This window comes from Bombina bombina, chromosome 5, assembly GCF_027579735.1.
Source record: "Bombina bombina isolate aBomBom1 chromosome 5, aBomBom1.pri, whole genome shotgun sequence".
Taxonomy (NCBI): Eukaryota; Metazoa; Chordata; class Amphibia; order Anura; family Bombinatoridae; genus Bombina; species Bombina bombina.
Genome location: NC_069503.1, coordinates 1,106,812,286 through 1,106,831,461, shown reverse-complemented (window position 1 = coordinate 1,106,831,461; position 19,176 = coordinate 1,106,812,286). Strand labels below are relative to the sequence as shown.

The 19,176-nt window shown below is 39.6% G+C and overlaps 1 protein-coding gene across 2 annotated transcripts in view; it reads right to left on the bottom strand.

Annotated features, from left to right (window-relative positions):
* Positions 1-16,784, bottom strand: part of DENND3 (DENN domain containing 3) — a 322,502-nt gene extending 305,718 nt beyond the window's left edge. Inside the window, exons 1-2 of one of the 2 annotated variants that reach the window (XM_053715396.1) lie at positions 16,596-16,784; positions 14,425-14,603 (exon numbers count right to left, since the gene is read on the bottom strand). In XM_053715396.1, coding sequence (XP_053571371.1) covers positions 14,425-14,511 — 87 coding nt within the window. In that variant the 5' untranslated portion in view covers positions 14,512-14,603; positions 16,596-16,784. Of the gene's footprint in view, positions 1-14,424; positions 16,549-16,595 lie in introns of those variants that run through there. The other variant, XM_053715397.1, reaches the window with a different exon arrangement.
* Between the last annotated feature and the right edge of the window lie 2,392 nt (positions 16,785-19,176).

Sequence of the window (19,176 nt, the reverse complement as noted above, 5' to 3'; positions counted from 1 at the left end):
GATCACGCTTCAGAAGCTTTGCAATTTTAAGAGTGCTGCATCCCTCTGCAAGATATCTCACTATTTTTGACTTTTCTGAGCCTGTCAAGTCCTTCTTTTGACCCATTTTGCCAAAGGAAAGGAAGTTGCCTAATAATTATGCACACCTGATATAGGGTGTTGATGTCATTAGACCACACCCCTTCTCATTACAGAGATGCACATCACCTAATATGCTTAATTGGTAGTAGGCTTTCGAGCCTATACAGCTTGGAGTAAGACAACATGCATAAAGAGGATGATGTGGTCAAAATACTCATTTGCCTAATAATCCTGCACTCCCTGTATAGTCAATACCCACTATTTTAGCTAATTTATTCCATGCCAATATCACGTTGTATATCATTTTCACTTGTTTTATTTTTTTAGACAATTTATCTAGTGGGGTATGTAGCAAAGCAATGGGAGAATAAGGTTTACTTAACACTTTGTCTATATCTGACTCCGTATAGTAATCTGCTCTATTTATCCAGTCCAAGGCAATTTTCCCAATGCAAACTAAGTTGCATAGTTCCATATCTGGCATTGCAAGCCCACCATTTATTCTAGCATAGCATAGTTTTTGGAAAGAAATAGCTTTTCATTTCCCGCCCCATAAAAATTGAGATACCATTTGCTTATAAATCACAATGTCCTTCTTCCTAATAAAAATTGGCAAATTCTGCATTAGATATAAGAGTTTCGGAAATAGTATCATTTTTATTAAGTTAATTTTCCCTGATAGGGATAATTTAAATTTAGCCCACTTTTCCATGTCCCGCTTAATTTTAAGAAAAACTGGCGGGTAGTTAAAGTCATACCAATCTTCTATATTTTTCGAGAATTTAATTCCTAGATACATGAAAGCAATATTTGCCTCTTTAAATGGGGTAGCCTGTAGGGAGTTTCTGTTTTTATCTAGCCAGTAAATTTCATATTTCTGCGTATTTATCTTATAGCCTGCAAATCTACCAAAGTCTTGTAAGATCTGAAACAATATTGGTATATTCTTGTTAGTATTAGTTAGTAACACAAGTAAGTCGTCTGCGTATAATAACGTTGTTATTCTCTTTTGGCCTATTTTGATCCCCTCTAGTTCTTTCCTTAGTAAGATTGCGAGCGGCTCGACGGCTAAATTAAATAAGTACGGAGATAGTGGACAGCCTTGTCTGGATCCCCTAAAGAGGGGGAAAAAATCTGAGGGTAAGTCGTTAGTAATAATAGAAGCTGTGGAAGATTTGTAAATCTGAGCTATAGAGTGCAGAAAAGAGCCCTCGACTCCAAACTTTCTCAATGTATTAAACAGATGATCCCAATTTAAGGAGTCAAAGGCCTTTTCTGCATCTATAGAGATTATAGCTGAATCCAGGCTATGTCTGTCTTTCTTCTTGCTGTTAGAACTTTGTTTTTGCGAGTGATTGAGTACTAACTGTAATTTACGGATATTATGCGTAGAGTTCCTTCCAGGCATAAAGCCCACTTGGTATTGGTGTATAAGTGTACCAATAAATGCTTTGAGTCTTGTTGCTATAATATGCATTATGCACATGTTCAAACAGGTCAACACTGGAATGTAGTGAACGATTTCAACCTGGCGGCACTCATAATTAAAGAAAGGTCGGGAATACCCTCAATACTATATTTATAAAATGTATTTATTGTTTAATGTCAATTTAAAGGGACACTAAAGTCAAACTTTTATGACTCTGATAGTTTGCAATCCGAAGGAAAAAAAAAATTCTAGTTTAATTCCATTATCAAATACTATAGTCTTTTTATATGCACACCTCCTACTGAGCATGTGCAAGAATTCAGTGTATACGTATGAGTCTGATTGGCTGATGGCTGTCACATGATACAAGGGGCAGGGAAATAGACAGATTTTTTAAATTTGTCAGAAATGTTTTTTGTTTTTTTTTATTCCCATTTGAAATTCAGAGTAATTGCTATTGCATTGTGTTTTTATTATCCATTTTTTGATTATGCAATTCTGGTGTATTTAGTGGCTCTTTAACTGTGATTTGCATCTCATAGTAACATTGAAGTCAGCTGTGATATAAGAAGCTTTTGATGCACATGCGGTCCTGCCATGAGACCCATACAGTTGGCATTTTTATGCAATGCAAATTAGATCTACTACACTTCAGCCCTGTGCACTTGATAAACTCAAGTTTCATAAATATTGTGAGTTTTTCTGATTTGCTTTTTAGTTTTCTATAGCTTCCTGAACAACCAAGAGTCACTTCCTCCCCACTTCTGTGTCTTCACACTGAGGGGAGAACACTGAACGAAAGGGTACTGCACAGTTTCATTATTACTAGAAAACCGCAGTGGGCTACCTTTAAAGACTAAAAAAATGAAAGTAGAAAAGTGCAACACTCATATACTTTCTTTTTTTTTAGTTAACTACCTGACAAGTCTGTGATGGGACTTTTAATCTGAGGAGCTGCATAGATACACGTTTAGTTTATAGGATTGCAGAACCGCTTGCACCTAAAAGTGACAAACTCGATCCTGGACACCTTATAGAACCCAGTATCTAAAGGTTATTCAACCGTTAAAGGGGCAGAATTTCAAGCTCCTATACAAAAGGAGTTCACATAAACATTATAAGTATCATTAACATTGTTAATAAGTTTATACAGCAGCGCACTGTGTTTTTGTTATCTGTTACCTTTTAAGACTGCAAAGTATCGCCTTTTTGGTAAACATGGGGTTAACTGTCTGCTGTGGTTTAGCAGCTGTGGGCACACTGTTGGCTAGATTTATCATAGCTGAGGCATACAGGGGCACGTATACGCGCCCCTGTACGCCTCAGCTTGCCTGTGGCGGGGCGAAATTACCCGTAGGTAATTAACATTGCAAACGAGCGCAATTTTGCGCTTGCGTGCAATCCCGCTGCTTGATAAATCACGGCGAGTAAGTTCTTGTGAGAACTTGCTGCCGCAGGGGCTTGATAAATCTAGCCTTGTGTCTCTGACCTCCATGCGGGAAGAGTCACTCAGAGACCAGAGGTTTGATTCACAGCTGTCTAGTGCGGGCTGCGTCTGCTTAAGTTTTCCTTTGCCACATTCCAATACCTGCAATAAACTAATATTTGTCCATGCAATAGTGAGTCAAATAATGCAACAAGCTACTCAAAGCTAAAATGTGTTGCAATGAATTTTAATACACATCTAAAGTAAATTATTTCTAGGTTTTCTAGATAGTTCTATTAAAGGGACATTAAACACCAGAATTTTTATTGTTTAAAAAGATAGATAATCCCTTTATTATCCATTCCCTAGTTTTGCATAACCAACACAGTGATATAAATACACTTTTTACCTCTGTGATTGCCCTGTATCTAAGCCTCTGCAAACTGCCCCTTATTTAAGTTCTTTTGACAGACATCCATTTTAGACAATCAGAGCAGGCTCACAGGAACTCCATGTGCGTGAGCACAGTGTTATCTATATCCTGGCTTCTCAACAGCCGGGCCGTGGCCCAGTACTGGGCCGTGATAGCCCTGCTGGTGGGCCCCAACCTGTCATGCCCCCACTGCACACTCTTACCCCACTACACACCAGGGGCAGACTGAGACCAATCAAGGCCCCAGGAACACTATCTCACACTGACCAAAATGTATTACATTTTATGCAAATGAACATGGTAGCCTCCCTGCCCTGCCCCCAACAGGCCCCTCAACCTCCAGAGCCAGGACCCACAACATTAACGTCCAGAGAAAGGGCATCCAACCTCCAGGGCCAGATCCCACACTCCATGGCCCTCACAGCGACAGACCCCTGCCAGGGCCCCCACTAAACCCACACTTTTTTGCTTAGTTACTGATAGGGTAAACTGAAAACTCCAGCTTAAGGAATGCACCAGGATCTGTAGAGATGCCATTTGTGGGCCCCCCTACTTGCTGGTCCCTTGGCCCAGGTCCTATTTGCCTGGCTGATCAGTCCGCCCCTGCTGATATATATTATAGGCCCTGGACATGTCTAGCTAAAATTTACCGGGCCGTGAGGTCACTTTGGTTGAGAACCACTGATCTATATGACACACATGAACTAACACCCTCTAGTGGTGAAAAACTGTCAAAATGCCCTGAGAGAAGAGGCGGCCTCCAAGGGCTTAGAAATTAGCATATGAACCTCCTAGATTAAGCTTTCAACTAAGAATACCAAGAGAACAAAGCAAAAGTGGTGATAAAAGTAAATTGGAAAATTTTTAAAATTACATGCTCTATCTGAATCATAAGTTTATTTTAGACTAGTCTGTCCCTTTAACCTTTTGAGTGCTAAGCACTTTCCAACCTGAGTGCTAAGCACATTTGAGGGTTTTTTATTTTTTTAAATATTTTTTTTTAAAACTTTTCTTTTTCTTTTTAGATCCCCAATACAGTTAGAAAGGTTAGGCGATTACCTTTCAATCGGTGGGTCTTGAGGGTCTGTAGCTGCTTAGATGCCTGAGATACAGGCTTCTAAGTAGCATGCCCCCTTTCCCTATACTTGTCATTGTATTTGTTTAATAAAGTTGCGCGGTGACGTCATCACGTCATTGCACGTGACATCACCATGCAAAACGTGAAGCCCCGGCGATGCCCGTCATTATACAGGCACGATCGCCGGGGTAGGAGCAGGTGGGAGCCCCCAGATCTCCCTCAAGGTGGGAGATTGCTAGCGACGGCTCTGAGCCGTTGTTAGCACCTGAGCGGGAAACTCTGCGATGGCTCAGAACCGTCGTTAGCACTCAAGGGGTTAATATAATTAGACAATCCTGTCTAGTGATTTTACAAATACAGAGCTTTTACTGCACTAACCATAATTTGTGTAATTCTGCTCAGCTGACATGACAACTGATATTGCAAGATTCTACTAATGATGTTTATTCAGTATATAAGGATCATCAATATTGCTTTGTTCAAGAGCACAGGTAATTATCAAATGAAACTGCTGCACAAATCTTATAAACCTAAGCGCTCTTAGCAATCACTGTGTAGTGTGTAGCTATTTCACTTCAACGTCTTTCCAACTAACCCATGCCTGGTCACAACAGAGTGATACAATAAACTCACTCACCACAGTTTTAAAAGGGTTTTACACACCACTGTACTATGTAAACCACAATGTTTGATTTAAATGATTTTAAAACTTCCATTTTAACTTTAAAGGGACATAAAACCCAAAACGTTTCTTTAATGATTCACATAGAGCACACAAATTTAAACAACTCTACAATTTACTTATTTTAGCCAATTTGCTTTGTTCTTTTAGTATAATTTGTTAAAAAGCATACCATAGAGCTAGCTGCTGATTGGTGGCTGCACATATATAGCTCTTGTGATTGGCTTACCAATGTGTTCAGCTAACTCCCAGCTTGCATTGCTGCTCCTTCAAGATAGCATAACAAAACAAAGCAGAATTGATAATAGAAGTTGTTTACAAATGCATGCTCTGTCTGAAACATGAAATAAAAATGTTTTGAGTTTTGTGCCCCTTTTAAAAAGGGACATGGAAGTCAAAGTTTAAAAAAAAAAAAAAAAAAGTAGTGGCAAATATATATATTTCTACTGTTACATGGGATTTTTGCAACATAAGTCCTCTACTGAGCATGGGCAATAAATAAACTGCAGCTAAATCAGATGCCTCCTAGAAAAGCTACTCCTTTGCTTTCCTGTAGAGACCACTGCCCCCTCTTGTAGGACTGTGATAGGAAGTAATGAACGCTTCACAAATGAAGTAAAAAAAAAATATATATATATATATATATATATATATATATATATATATATATATATATATATAAAGAAAAGAAAGAAAAAATCATTTTAAAATACATACTGCAAGGATTTCCCATTGCTTAGTGCTTTTTTATTACAACAATGTAAAACAGACGGTTTCATATTCATTTAACTACAAAGGTGTTGCACTCTCGGGCTTTCTATTGGCGTTGCAGTTACTAAGGATCTAGCTATTTGCTTTCATTGACTTGGTATTTCTCTAATGTGAAGCAAACATAGCTGCAGGGAACATTACACATAAGGACATCTGTTATTCACCAGAAGCCGCGGTAGAAGGTGCAGTAGCACAGAGCAAACAGTAAGATACCATCTTCACTATTTACCATGAGTTCTGTAACTACAGCTAAGGCCGCTTCTTACTGTAAACAGGGCCTAGACCGATGTACTTCCAAACACGGCAGTCCAGTTACAGCTTACTGCCTGTGTGTTTAAAGGGACAGGAAACCCAAAGTTTTTGTCTTTCAGGATTCAGATAGAGCATACAGTTTTAAACAAAGCACTAATTTACTTCTACTAGCAAATTGTCTTTGTTCTCTTGGTATCTTTTGTTGCCAAGCAGTGACTTAAAGCAATACTAAACCCAAATTGTTTTTTTTCATGATTCAGATAAAGCAGCAATTTTAAGCAACTTTCTAATTTACTCCTATTGTCAATTTTTATTTCTTTCTCATGCCATCTTTATTTGAAAAGAAGGCATCTATGCTAAGGAGCCAGCCAATTTAGCCACCAATCAGCAAGCACAACCCAGGTTGTGAACCAAAAATGGGCCAGCTTTTACACTTAGTCTTGCTTTTCAAATAGAGATAGCAAGAGAATGAAGAAAAATTGATAATAGGAATAAATTATAAAATTGAAAAATTTTGGGTTCAGTGTCTCTTTAACCCCTTAACGACCAAGGACGTACGCCACACGTCCTCAAAAAAAAGTCAGTTAATGACCGAGGACGTGTGGCGTACGTCCTTGGTCTGGAAAGCAGCTGGAAGCGATCCTGCTCGCTTCCAGCTGCTTTCCGGTTATTGCAGTGATGCCTCGATATGGAGGCATCCTGCAATAACCCCCCTTGGCCATCCGATGCAGAGAGAGCCACTCTGTGGCCCTCTCTGCACCGGACATCGATGGCCGGTATCGTTGGTGGGTGGGAGCTTACGTGGGAGGCGGGTGGCTGCCATCGGTGCGCTATGTGGAGTGGAGGGGGGCGGGATCGGGGGGCGGGAGCTACAGGGGCGCGCACGGGAGCGCGCGCGTGCACGGGGGTGGTGGGCGGGCGCGTGCACGGGGCGGGAGCGGGTGGGAACCGCTACACTACAGAAAAAAAAAAAGTTAAAAAGTTTAAAAAAAAACCCACTAAAATGCAATCTAAGGGTCCTGGAAGGGGTTGGGGGTTGGTCTCGGTGGGGGGGGAAAGCTACACTACAGAAAAGGGAATTAAAAAAAAAAAAAAGGCACATTTTGTTACAAAACTGGGTACTGGCAGACAGCTGCCAGTACCCAAGATGGCGCCCATTATTGCAGAGGGGAAGGGTTAGAGAGCAGTATGGTGGGGGATCAGTGAGGTTGGGGTCTAAGGGGGGATCCTACACATCAGCATATGTAAATATGCTTTTTTTTTTTTTAAAAAGGGCCAAATACCTTTTATTTTAGTACTGGCAGAGTTTCTGCCAGTACTTAAGATGGCGGGGACAATTGTGGGGTGGGGGAGGGAAGAGAGCTGTTTGGGAGGGATCAGGGGGTCTGATGTTTCAGGTGGGAGGCTGAGCTCTACACTAAAGCTAAAATTAACCCTGCAAGCTCCCTACAAGCTACATAATTAACCCCTTCACTGCTAGCCATAATACACGTGTGATGCGCAGCGGCATTTAGAGGCCTTCTAATTACCAAAAAGCAATGCCAAAGCCATATATGTCTGCTATTTCTGAACAAAGGGGATCCCAGAGAAGCATTTACAACCATTTGTGCCATAATTGCAGAAGGTGTTTGTAAATAATTTCAGTGAGAAACCTAAAATTGAGAAAAAATTAACATTTCTTTTAATTTGATCGCATTTAGCGGTGAAATGGTGGCATGAAATATACCAAAATTGGCCTAGATCAATACTTGGGGTTGTCTACTACACTAAAGCTAAAACTACCCCAAAAAGCTCCCTACATGCTCCCTAATTAACCCCTTCACTGCTGGGCATAATACACGTGTGGTGCGCAGTGGCATTTAGCGGCCTTCTAATTACCAAAAAGCAACACCAAAGTCATATATGTCTGCTATTTCTGAACAAAGGGGATCCCAGAGAAGAATTTACAACCATTTATGCCATAATTGCACAAGCTGTTTGTAAATAATTTAAGTTAGAAACCAAAAGTTTGTGAAAAAATTTGTGAAAAGTGAACAATTTTTTCTATTTGATTGCATTTGGCGGTGAAATGGTGGCATGAAATATACCAAAATGGGCCTAGATCAATACTTTGGGATGTCTACTAAAAAAAAAATATATACATGTCAATGGATATTCAGAGATTCCTGAAAGATATCAGTGCTCTAATGTAACTATCGCTAATTTTGAAAAGAAATGGTTTGGAAATAGCAAAGTGCTACTTGTATTTATGGCCCTATAGTTTACAAAAAAAGCAAAGAACATGTAAACATTGGGTATTTCTAAACTCAGGACAACATTTAGAAACTATTTAGCATGGGTGTTTTTTGGTGGTTGTAGATGTGTAACAGATTTTGGGGGTCAAAGTTAGAAAAAGTGTGTTTTTTTTCCATTTTTTCCTCATATTTTATAATTTTTTTTATAGTAAATTATAAGATATGATGAAAATAATGGTATCTTTAGAAATTCCATTTAATGGCGAGAAACACGGTATATAATATGTGTGGGTACAGTAAATGAGTAAGAGGAAAATTACAGCTAAACACAAACACCTCAAAAATGTAAAAATAGCCTTGGTCCCAAACGGACAGAAAATGGAAAAATGATGTGGTCATTAAGGGGTTAAAGGGACACTGAACCCAATTTTTTTTCTTTTGCGATTCAGATTCAGATAGAGCATGCAATTTTAAGCAACTTTCTAATTTACTCCTATTATCAATCTTTCTTCATTCTCTTGCTATCTTTATTTGAAAAAGAAGGCATTTAAGCTTTTTTTGGTTCTGGACAGTACTTTTTTATTGGTGGATGAATTTATCCACCAATCAGCAAGGACAACCCAGGTTGTTCACCAAAAATGGGCCGGCATCTAAACTTACATTCTGGCATTTCAAATAAAGATACCAAGAGAATGAAGAAAGTTTGATAATAGGAGTAAATTAGAAATTTGCTTAAAATTTCATGCTTTATCTAAATCACGAAAGAAACATTTTGGGTTCAGTGTCTCTTTAAAGCTCAGATGTGTGCAAGTGTCTGAAACCCTATATGGCAGCAGTTTTGCTACAATGTCATCTACTGGCAAGAACACTTGATGGTAGAACTATTTCCTGCCACCTACCTAGATATCTCTTCAACAAAGAATAGCATGGGAATGAAGCAAATTTAATAATAGAACTAATTGGGAAACTTTTTTTAAATGGTCTGCACTGTCTGCATCACCAAAAACAATTGTGGGTTTCATATCCCTTTAGGACAAGTGGTGCGCATGCTATTGGCTTCAGCAAATTCTCTTTATCCAAAAAAAGATATACATTTATATATAGGATATATAGGATATAGGATAGTATAGAGCACAAAACTAAAAGATAATAATTTTATATTACTTCAATTATCAATTTTGATTAGTTCTTTTGGTATTCTTTGTTAATCCCTTGCACAATATGGACGTAGGTGCTAGGTCACCGTGTATCCCTGTTGATGTACTACCTACGTCCAACACTGTAGCACATGCTGCGGCCCTGTTGTCAGACAACCGGGAGCAGAAGGCATCGCTGTATCTGCTGTGGTGGTGCCGTGGTGGCCCTACAGTATGATCACTTGGAGGGTGAATCGTTACACTACAGAAAAATAATAACAATAAATACATTTTATTTATTTAAAAAGGAAATAAAAATGTTTATAATCTGGGTACTATAACCCCGACAAGCTAACTAACTAATTAGCCCCTTTACTGCAAGGAATTTCAGAAGTGTGGTTTTGCACCTACAATTTAGCGTGCTTCTAATTACCAAAAAGCATGTCTGCTATTTCGGGGGGGGGGGGGGAGAATGGGGATCCCAGTGAAGCTTTTACAACTATTTATGTCATGACTGCACAAAAGTTATGTAAATAATTTCAGTGAGAAACCTAAAGTTTGTGAAAAATGTAACAATATGTATCTAGTTTTGATAGGTAAACTTAAAACAAAAACACACAACACAAGGCTCTATTTCTGTTTAAATGGAACATTTAAAATTAGGGGGAGGCAAAAAGTGAGTTTAAAATCATCCACTACGCACAAAATATAGAAAATAACTCATTGTGTAGTTCATTAACAAATCTAGACAGGCGAGAAGGCTTGTTTGTCCGACAGAAAACCTCTGAAATACATTGTTTCTAATGCAGCAAATGATTCTGGGTAAGATATCCAAATGAGGTTCACAATGACACACTTTTTTACTTTGAGTCTGCTTTTACATAGACTCCCTTTACGCCAAAACATCGCTGTTCACACAGCTGTTAAACTTAGCTAGGGTTAGTGCAGTGATTCAGAACCAACCCAGGACAGACTGTTTCGTGGTGTTTGCCACTCATCAGCTGGGAGAAGGTTTGAATCACTGCTGGGTGAAGTTGATTTCTGGGCAAAATAAAACATGGAGCAATAGCAAAAATGCTAACAATTCTCTGATACTTTGGGCAGGTTTTACTCTGAAACTCCTGGTTATTAAGGGTTTAAAAAGAGTAATTTTAGGTAAGCTCAGGAGCGTGCACTTGTTTTAGCCTTTAAAGGGACAGTGTAGTCAAAATTAAACTTTCATGATTCAGATAGGGCATGTAATTTTAAACAACTTTTAAATTAACTTTTATCATCACATTTGCATTGTTCTCTTGGTATTCTATGTTGAAAGCTAAACCTAGGTTGGCTCATATGCTAATTTCTAAGCCCTTGAAGGCCACCTCTTATATGAATGCATTTGACAGTTTTCACAGCTAGACAGTGCTAGTTAATGTGTGCCATATAGATAACATTGTGCTCACACACGTGGAGTTACTTCTGCAAGAACACTGATTGGCTAAAATGCAAGTCTGTCAAAATAACTAAAATAAGGGGGCAGTCTGCAGAGGCTTAGATACAAGGTAACCACAGAGGTAAAAAGTTTATTAATATAATCATGTTGGTTATGTAAAACTAAGGAATGGGTAATAAAAGGGATTATCTATCTTTTTAAACAATAACTATTCTGTAGTAGACTGTCCCTTTAAGTCTAAAACATGGCATCTGTATATATCACATGATATGGTGCAATGTAAGTTTCAAGAGAGGAAGTACATACATTATACTGCCTAAAAATATGTAGCAGTCAGCAGGACACTGACTTCTCCCAGGGGGTTTCCACCTCTGGGTAAAAGTTTGTTTTGTTGAGTTTGATTCTGTGTAAGTTAGAAATGACATCTGGTACAAAATGTTAATAGCAGAAGTGTATCAGTTCTTCAGCTCCCTAAAAGCACCTAGTATAATAAATAATAATATAAAAGTACAATAAAATCTATCTGCATACCATGCTCCAAATAGATTTGGCTTATTGTTTTCATTGTTAAAGTGATTGTAATGTATATGGAATTAAAGCCCAGTGTCTAAAATACTCTTAAAACAGGGGCACTTTAATTCATTAAACTTTACAAACAAGTTTTTTTGTTGTTGTTACGGTAAACATACCGCCGATCCTCCACCCGCATCTCAGACTGAATTTTCCATATCAAGGATGAATCCGGCTTCCTCCAATCATTGAGTGCCCCACAAGCTGGATGCCAATGGGGGCACACATCGGTTGGAGGAAGCTAGATTTGTCATTGATCTGCAAAATACAGAAGATGAGGACATAGGATCGACGGCCTGTTTACCGTAACGAAAAGGTACGTTTTTTGTTTTAAAAAAAGCATGTTTGTAAAGTTTAATGAATTAAAGTACCCCTATTTTAAGAGTATTTTTAGATACTGGACTTTAATTTGTTAAACTTTACAATCACTTTAAAGGGATAGTAAACACCAGGTAATTGCAAGATTTTTTTGCAGTATTGCAATAAACTAACATTTAAGTGACTGTGAAAATGTTTTGAATACATTAACACCTTGCTTGCTGCAACTGTTTTTCAGTAGCCAGACTGCAAATAACATTGCAAGTTAAATCTCCCCTTGTGTAATGTCATTGGTTAAAAAGTATTTGCATAAAGTATTAGAGGGAGGGTTTGGCCAAAGATAGATTTGTATTTCCCAACTGTGAGGTCTAGAAAGGATCCAGCCGCACAATGATAATTTTAGGTGAGGCTGGCTGTGGGTGGGAGTGGGGCCATCAATTAATGCATTGGGGGCTCTAAAACAGGGAGCCAGGGCCTAATTTTAAGGCACCAGTGTCTCCCTGGCGCCTGGGTTTGTCAAGCCCTGATGTACTGCATTGTTATGTCCATTTACGTTACTCAGAAGTAGAAGATCTATAATAATAATTATAAAATCAGGGCTAAACAATTCCTCTGGTCTGTTAATAAATAAGACTTTAGGGGGCGGGGTGGTTTCCTAGATAACACTGAGCGGACTAGTAACTTTTTCCCCTAAATGACTAGTAGTAGTAAAACCTTTCCACCCCATGACATTAATAAAAATAACTGGATCATCATGATTGTCCAGACCATGGATTAGCAATTTGCAGCCTCCTCTACATATTGTCATAAGTGCACTTTATTTATTTATATTTTATTCATACAGTGTGTGTTCATGTACAATTGTGCACGTGTAACAGCAAAGCATGTTAATGCCAGAGATTACAAGGAACATTACACTGTCCTCAATATTGTTCTTTTTCCTTCTGTGCTAGCAGCTATCTTCAGAGTTGTTCTCTAATTTTAACCCTTTATTGGGGCTGGCTGGTAAAGCTCTGCGTCATCATACTGGCTGGCACCAAATGGGAACACACATTCTTGCACCCTGCTACAGAAGCGCACAGAGCAGTGATGTTTGCTGGCTTTTTGACAGCTGTAACTTGCACTTTGATTTAGCTCACACAACATAGTAAAGCTTTATATTTTTTGCAGTATTTTTTACATGGTTTAAAGTGAGGGTAAACTTGATCGTTGTGGGAGAAATAAGTAACTATGATATAAATCTAACCCCACTTTTATTAATGATTTTTTTTTCGCTTCTAAATAAAAAGTGTTTTTACAGCTAATCTCTCCGATTTACTCATACCGCTCCTCCTCGACAACGATCTACACTTTTTTTCCAGTGACGTTTAAGGGACACTCCACATTTTGTCCATTAATCGCACAGACATTATAAAGAGACAATAGGCAGTTGTGTGACGCCTCTAGGTAAATATCTTACTTAAAAATCATATATACTCAGCTTCCTAAGTGAACGGATTTTACACTCAGAACATGAATTCCATTAAAAAAAAAATGTTTAAATGCCTATAATAGATAGCTGCTTTCCCATAAAATCAGCCAGTGGTCGCTCACAAACTGCACTTTAAATTGACCTCTCAACAACTAATTACTTACACAACAGCAGGTACACGCACAATATTTTTTTTCATTCTGGCTCCTATATTTTTGGGCCAATTCCTAGCCATATTCAAATCTTATTAGAATATAATTTTTAAAAAAACAAAACATAATTTGTCAAAAGCTCTTATACTAAAAAAGTAGCAGTTATACACCAGCCTACATTTAAAGGAATAATTACACTACACTATTCACTGTGAAACACAAATGGGTTAAACACATGGATAAAGCTGCACTCAGGAGATCAGGTCGGGGGGGGGGGGGGGAGTGCCTATGATGCTATGCACGCCCTTCAGCCTTCGATCCCCATTTAGGAAGCGGCTATGGCATCGGGACAGTCTAACAGCTAGGACGTTCCATGCCGTCATAATGGCGGGAAGGGGTTAATGAATGCAAAGTATTTATTTTTAGTTATAATAAAACTAATTAGATCCGTCTTTCCTAAAAAATAAATAGGACCATTGTGCTGTCACCAGCCTTGTGCACTTTGTACAGCACAGCAATTTACTAGGGATCTATACAGTAAAGCCTGGCTCAAGCAGTTTGCCAGCTGTTCTCTCCAAAAATACAGGAGAATCTGTGGGTGGCAGAGCATATTGGTAGGTGGTGTAATACAATGCCCTAACTAATAAACTGTAACTACAGCCACCACTTATGATCCTAACACAAATATTTTTCACAACTGAGCAGTCTTAGTACCCCCTTAGCTAGGGAGTAACATACAAATCAATCATTGTACCTGTTTGGTTGCCAGTGATGTGACCCCCTTGACTGCCTCTCTGTGTAACATTTAGCCAACACTCATGGTGATTTATGTGTCCTGTATTTTTGTGAAGAATTTACTGCACAGCCTGCTAAAATAATGTAATTTCCTGTTGAATATTGAACACCCTACCAGCTGTATATATTGCCATAAAAGCACATACAAATAGATGACGTCTTACCTTGTCTATCTCTCTAATCTTTTCTGAAGATGCTCCAACCAGGACACAAACCTCCAGGATCCCAGAGGGTAACTCTGCATCCTCCATTCCAAAACAAGAATCACAAAGTGAGGAATGTGTGGCCAGAGGGCACAAAGTCCTGGGCAGGGAGTGGGGTGCAGTGTGCAGACACTTCTGAGCTAGAGAGGGTGCACAATGGGGATCATTAGATTCTGGGGTTATTAGAGTAAAACTGGAAGTCAAAATGAGGAATTTCTTTCTGAACACAGGAAGCAATAGGACTGAGGAAAAAATGCTTAAAATGTGATAGTCATGAAATGTGTAGTGGAGCTGTTTGGATGCAAAATTAGGAATGTGGTTTGCAGCATGAGGAAACAGTCCAAGGGAACAAGAAAATTGCCAAGGGAAGTAGATGCAGTCTGAATTTGAGATGCAAAAATTATAATAGGTCAATCTATGTAGGAGAAAGAGTGAGCTATATGTGTTTCACCATAAACATAAGTGATATAAGCAACTGGCTAAGGGTCTGGGGACTGACTATATAGTAAGTGGGGTTTAGTGAGTACTATGGGGAGCAGGGTAAGGAATTTCAGTATGAGAGATGCTGGGAAGCTGTATGATGTGTGGTGCAGTATGAGGGAATTAAGGGGCTGGATAAAGAGTATAGGGTGCAGAATGAGGGTTACGGAGAGACTGGGTACAAATGAGGGGCTCAGTGGGGCTAGGTAAGGTGCTTTGGTAAAGAATTTGGTTACAGAATGAGGGGTTCAGTGTGCTGGTATGGAGTTTAGGATGCAGCATGACAGGTTTAGGGTGGGCTTGTGAGGACTATGGGTGCAGAATGCGGGCTGGGTGAGGAAATTGGGTGCAGAATGAGGGGTTTAGGGTGGGTTTATAAGGCGTTTGCAGAATGAGGGGTTCTGGTGGGCTGGTGAGGAGTTTGCTGCAGAATGAGAAGTTTAGGGGCGCTGGTTGAGGAGTTTGCTGCAGAATGTGAAGTTTAGGGGCGCTGGTTGAGGAGTTTGCTGCAGAATGTGAAGTTTAGGGGCGCTGGTTGAGGAGTTTGCTGCAGAATGTGAAGTTTAGGGGCGCTGGTTGAGGAGTTTGCTGCAGAATGTGAAGTTTAGGGGCGCTGGTTGAGGAGTTTGCTGCAGAATGTGAAGTTTAGGGGAGCTGGTTATGGAGTTTGCTGCAGAATGAAGTTTAGGGGAGCTGGTTATGGCGTTTGCTGCAGAATGAAGTTTAGGGCCGCTGGTTATGGCGTTTGCTGCAGAATGAAGTTTAGGGGAGCTGGTTGAGGAGTTTGCTGCAGAATGAGAAGTTTAGGGCCGCTGGTTGAGGAGTTTGCTGCAGAATGAGAAGTTTAGGGGCGCTGGTTGAAGAGTTTGCTGCAGAATGAGAAGTTTAGGGGCGCTGGTTGAAGAGTTTGCTGCAGAATGAGAAGTTTAGGGGCGCTGGTTGAAGAGTTTGCTGCAGAATGAGAAGTTTAGGGGCGCTGGTTGAAGAGTTTGCTGCAGAATGAGAAGTTTAGGGGCGCTGGTTGAAGAGTTTGCTGCAGAATGAGAAGTTTAGGGGCGCTGGTTGAAGAGTTTGCTGCAGAATGAGTAGTTTAGGGGCGCTGGTTGAAGAGTTTGCTGCAGAATGAGAAGTTTAGGGGCGCTGGTTGAAGAGTTTGCTGCAGAATGAGAAGTTTAGGGGCGCTGGTTGAAGAGTTTGCTGCAGAACGAGGGTATCAGCAGGGCTGGGTGAGAAGTTTGCTGCAGAATGAGGTTTTCAGGAGGGATGGGTAAGGAGTTTGGGTGCAGAATTAGAGGCCCGGGCTGAGAAGTGGCATCAGAATGAGGGGTTCAGGGGGGCTGGTGGTTAGTTTGCTGCAGAATGAGGGGTTCAGGGGTGCTGGTGGGAAGTTTGCTGCAGAATGAGGGGTTCAGAGGGGCTGGGTGAGGATTTTGGGTGCTGCATGAGGAGTTCAGGTGGGCTGTGGGTATGTGGTACAAAATGAAGAGTGACAAGTACTGATCTGTAAGAAGAGACTTGTTGCACAATAAGGAATGAAGGCTGTAAGCGTTTGGGTAAGAAGCCCGAGTGCAGAATATGGATGAGGCGTTTCAGAGCAGTAAGAAGGGAGTTTAGAGACTGAGTGAGGAGCAGAGACCGTGGTAGAGACACACCGGGAGCAACTTGCGTAAGAAGCGAGCGATAAGATCTCTCCTCTAGAGTTGCATGATGAGCAGTATTAGTAATCCAGTTCCAGAAGGGTTAACAGATCTATTCGCTTCCTATCCCACAGCAGCTTCTCCGGATCTATTCTGAATAACACATACAGTATACACCGCATACACCAAATCAAACAGTGTCTGCGAGAGGCTTACTCAGGCCCCGCCCAACCAGGCACCTTGTGAACGACCACGCCTACATACTCACGTCATCACACAGGGCGTACGCGGAAGTTTAAACACCACGCTTACAGTCACCTGGTGAAACGTGCACTGGGTCACACCCCCAGCGTTCTGTGATTGGTTGTCAGTAGAATGACCTAAACGTCTTTTGCCAATAAGAACTGTCGAGCCAGGTTGGATGCCCTTATTGTAGCGTTACCATGGTAACTGATGCCAACACAATGTTTGGCCTGTGCATGCTGCCTGTGACAATTATGTTGTGAACGAGTTTCAGGATTGTATTATGTATTTGCAAGGTTTGCATAAAAACAGTATGGTAGCAAAAGAATTGTGCAGTGAGACAAATTTCTCCATTTGATTTAGGGAGATTCACTAATACATAAGAGAGGCTTCTGTATCTTGGTGAATATGCTTTGTAGAATTAGAAAACTAGTTATCTTACTCAATAGACCTCTCTATATATAGTAGATGTAGCCAGTTGGCTAGATACTAACATATATCTCTACATATCTCAAAACAGAATGCACCTGTCATGGTTGGTTATATATTTCCTACCTGTTCTATGTTACATTTTTGCATATATTATGTATTAATATTGTTTTTGTATTTTATTGTACCCTATTGTATCAATGCAATGTTTTGTGGACCCAGGACATACTTGTAAACAATAGAAATCTCAATGTATCCTTCCTGGTAAAATATTTTATAAATAAATATCTAACACAATGAGATATAGCTCTGATTCCAAACTAGAGTCTATTGGATTTTAACTTCAGACATTTACCATATCCATATGACCTAATTCTAATCTTCTTTGTATATATATAATATTGCAACCATCACATTTTTAACTAAACCCCAGATCTATCACCATATACTTTATTGTCCAAAATTCTCCCCTCACTCTTCTCAAATCTTTCTCACTCACTTTCAAACATTCCTCAGCTTCCTGTTTACAGTCTCCCATTGTTTGTGACACAGCAATTTTAGTCCACTCATCTGTTTGCAGTTGATGTGATCATTCAAGATAATTTACATAAATTGAAATGCTGGTCACAGACACAGACAAAAGTATAATAGCTTTTTGTGTCTAGTAACCACCCTAAGGCAGGGGTGAAGTCCAACTGGAACGCATGGGAACAGAGTTCCCCCTGGAAAAAGAACAGAAACACTGCTGCTGGTGGTGGGAGGAGCTGGAGTACAGTCTGGTTAGAGGGATAGTGAGATCCTCTAGTAATGGGTAGTAACACTTCCTACAATACACTAAATTTAAGCATGTCAGCGGTCCTACTGTGTGATCACGCCGCACTGCGTGGAACACAGAGATGAGGGTATGAGACGGTGCAATGTATATCCTGTATTTAGTTTATGAAGAAGTGTTTATGGAATTAGGAGGTGTAACATATAGTGTTTTTCTTTATATAGGTAACACTGAATATTGGGACAGGGTGGGTCATACAGTGGGCAGGATATACAGGGATAGAAGAATAATGGTGATGGGCTGAAGGACCCCACACATTTGTCTTGCCCAGGGCCCTGCAAATGCTAAGGGTGGCCCGAGTTAGAGTATTTGATTAGTACAAGAGTGTGCACAATAAACAGTGAGCTCAATTGGAACAAGACCTTGGTTGAGTAATTTATGTTGTCTAACACTTTAGAGGTAAACATGAAATTACTCTTAAGGTGGTACTTAGCATCTTCCCCATTAAAGGGACATGAAACACAATTTTTTTTTTTTATGATTTAGGAAGAACATACTATTTTAAACAATTTTCCAGTTTACTTCTATTATCACATTTGTTTCATTCTCTCGGTATTCTTTGTTAAAGGAGCAGCAATATACTACTGTTTTCTAACTGAACACAATGGTTGAGCCAATGAGAATCGGTGTATATATATATGCAGTCATGGTTCTTTTCTGCTCCTGAGCTTACATAGGTATACCTTTCAGCAAAATAATAACAAGAGAAGTAAGCAAATGAAATTATAGAAGTCAATTAGAAAGTTGTTTAAAATTGTATGTTCTGTCTAAACCATGAATGTCTAATTATGACTTTACTGTCTCTTTAAACTAGATTAACACTTGTATACCCCTTTACCTCTATATCACGCTGGAGGAGCTGTAGTGGGGAAGGCTCCTATTTACAGATTTGGTGGCACTGCCCATCAATTAACGTGTATTGTAATCTATAATTGAAGTGATGGTGACAATTACTTCAATCAAACTCTCTTTGTATCCTTTGACATTTCTATTTATAGGGACATGAAACTAAACATTTTTCTTTCATGATTCAGGCTGAGCATACAATTTTAAAAAGTTTCCAAATTACTTCTACTATCAATGTTGCTTTAT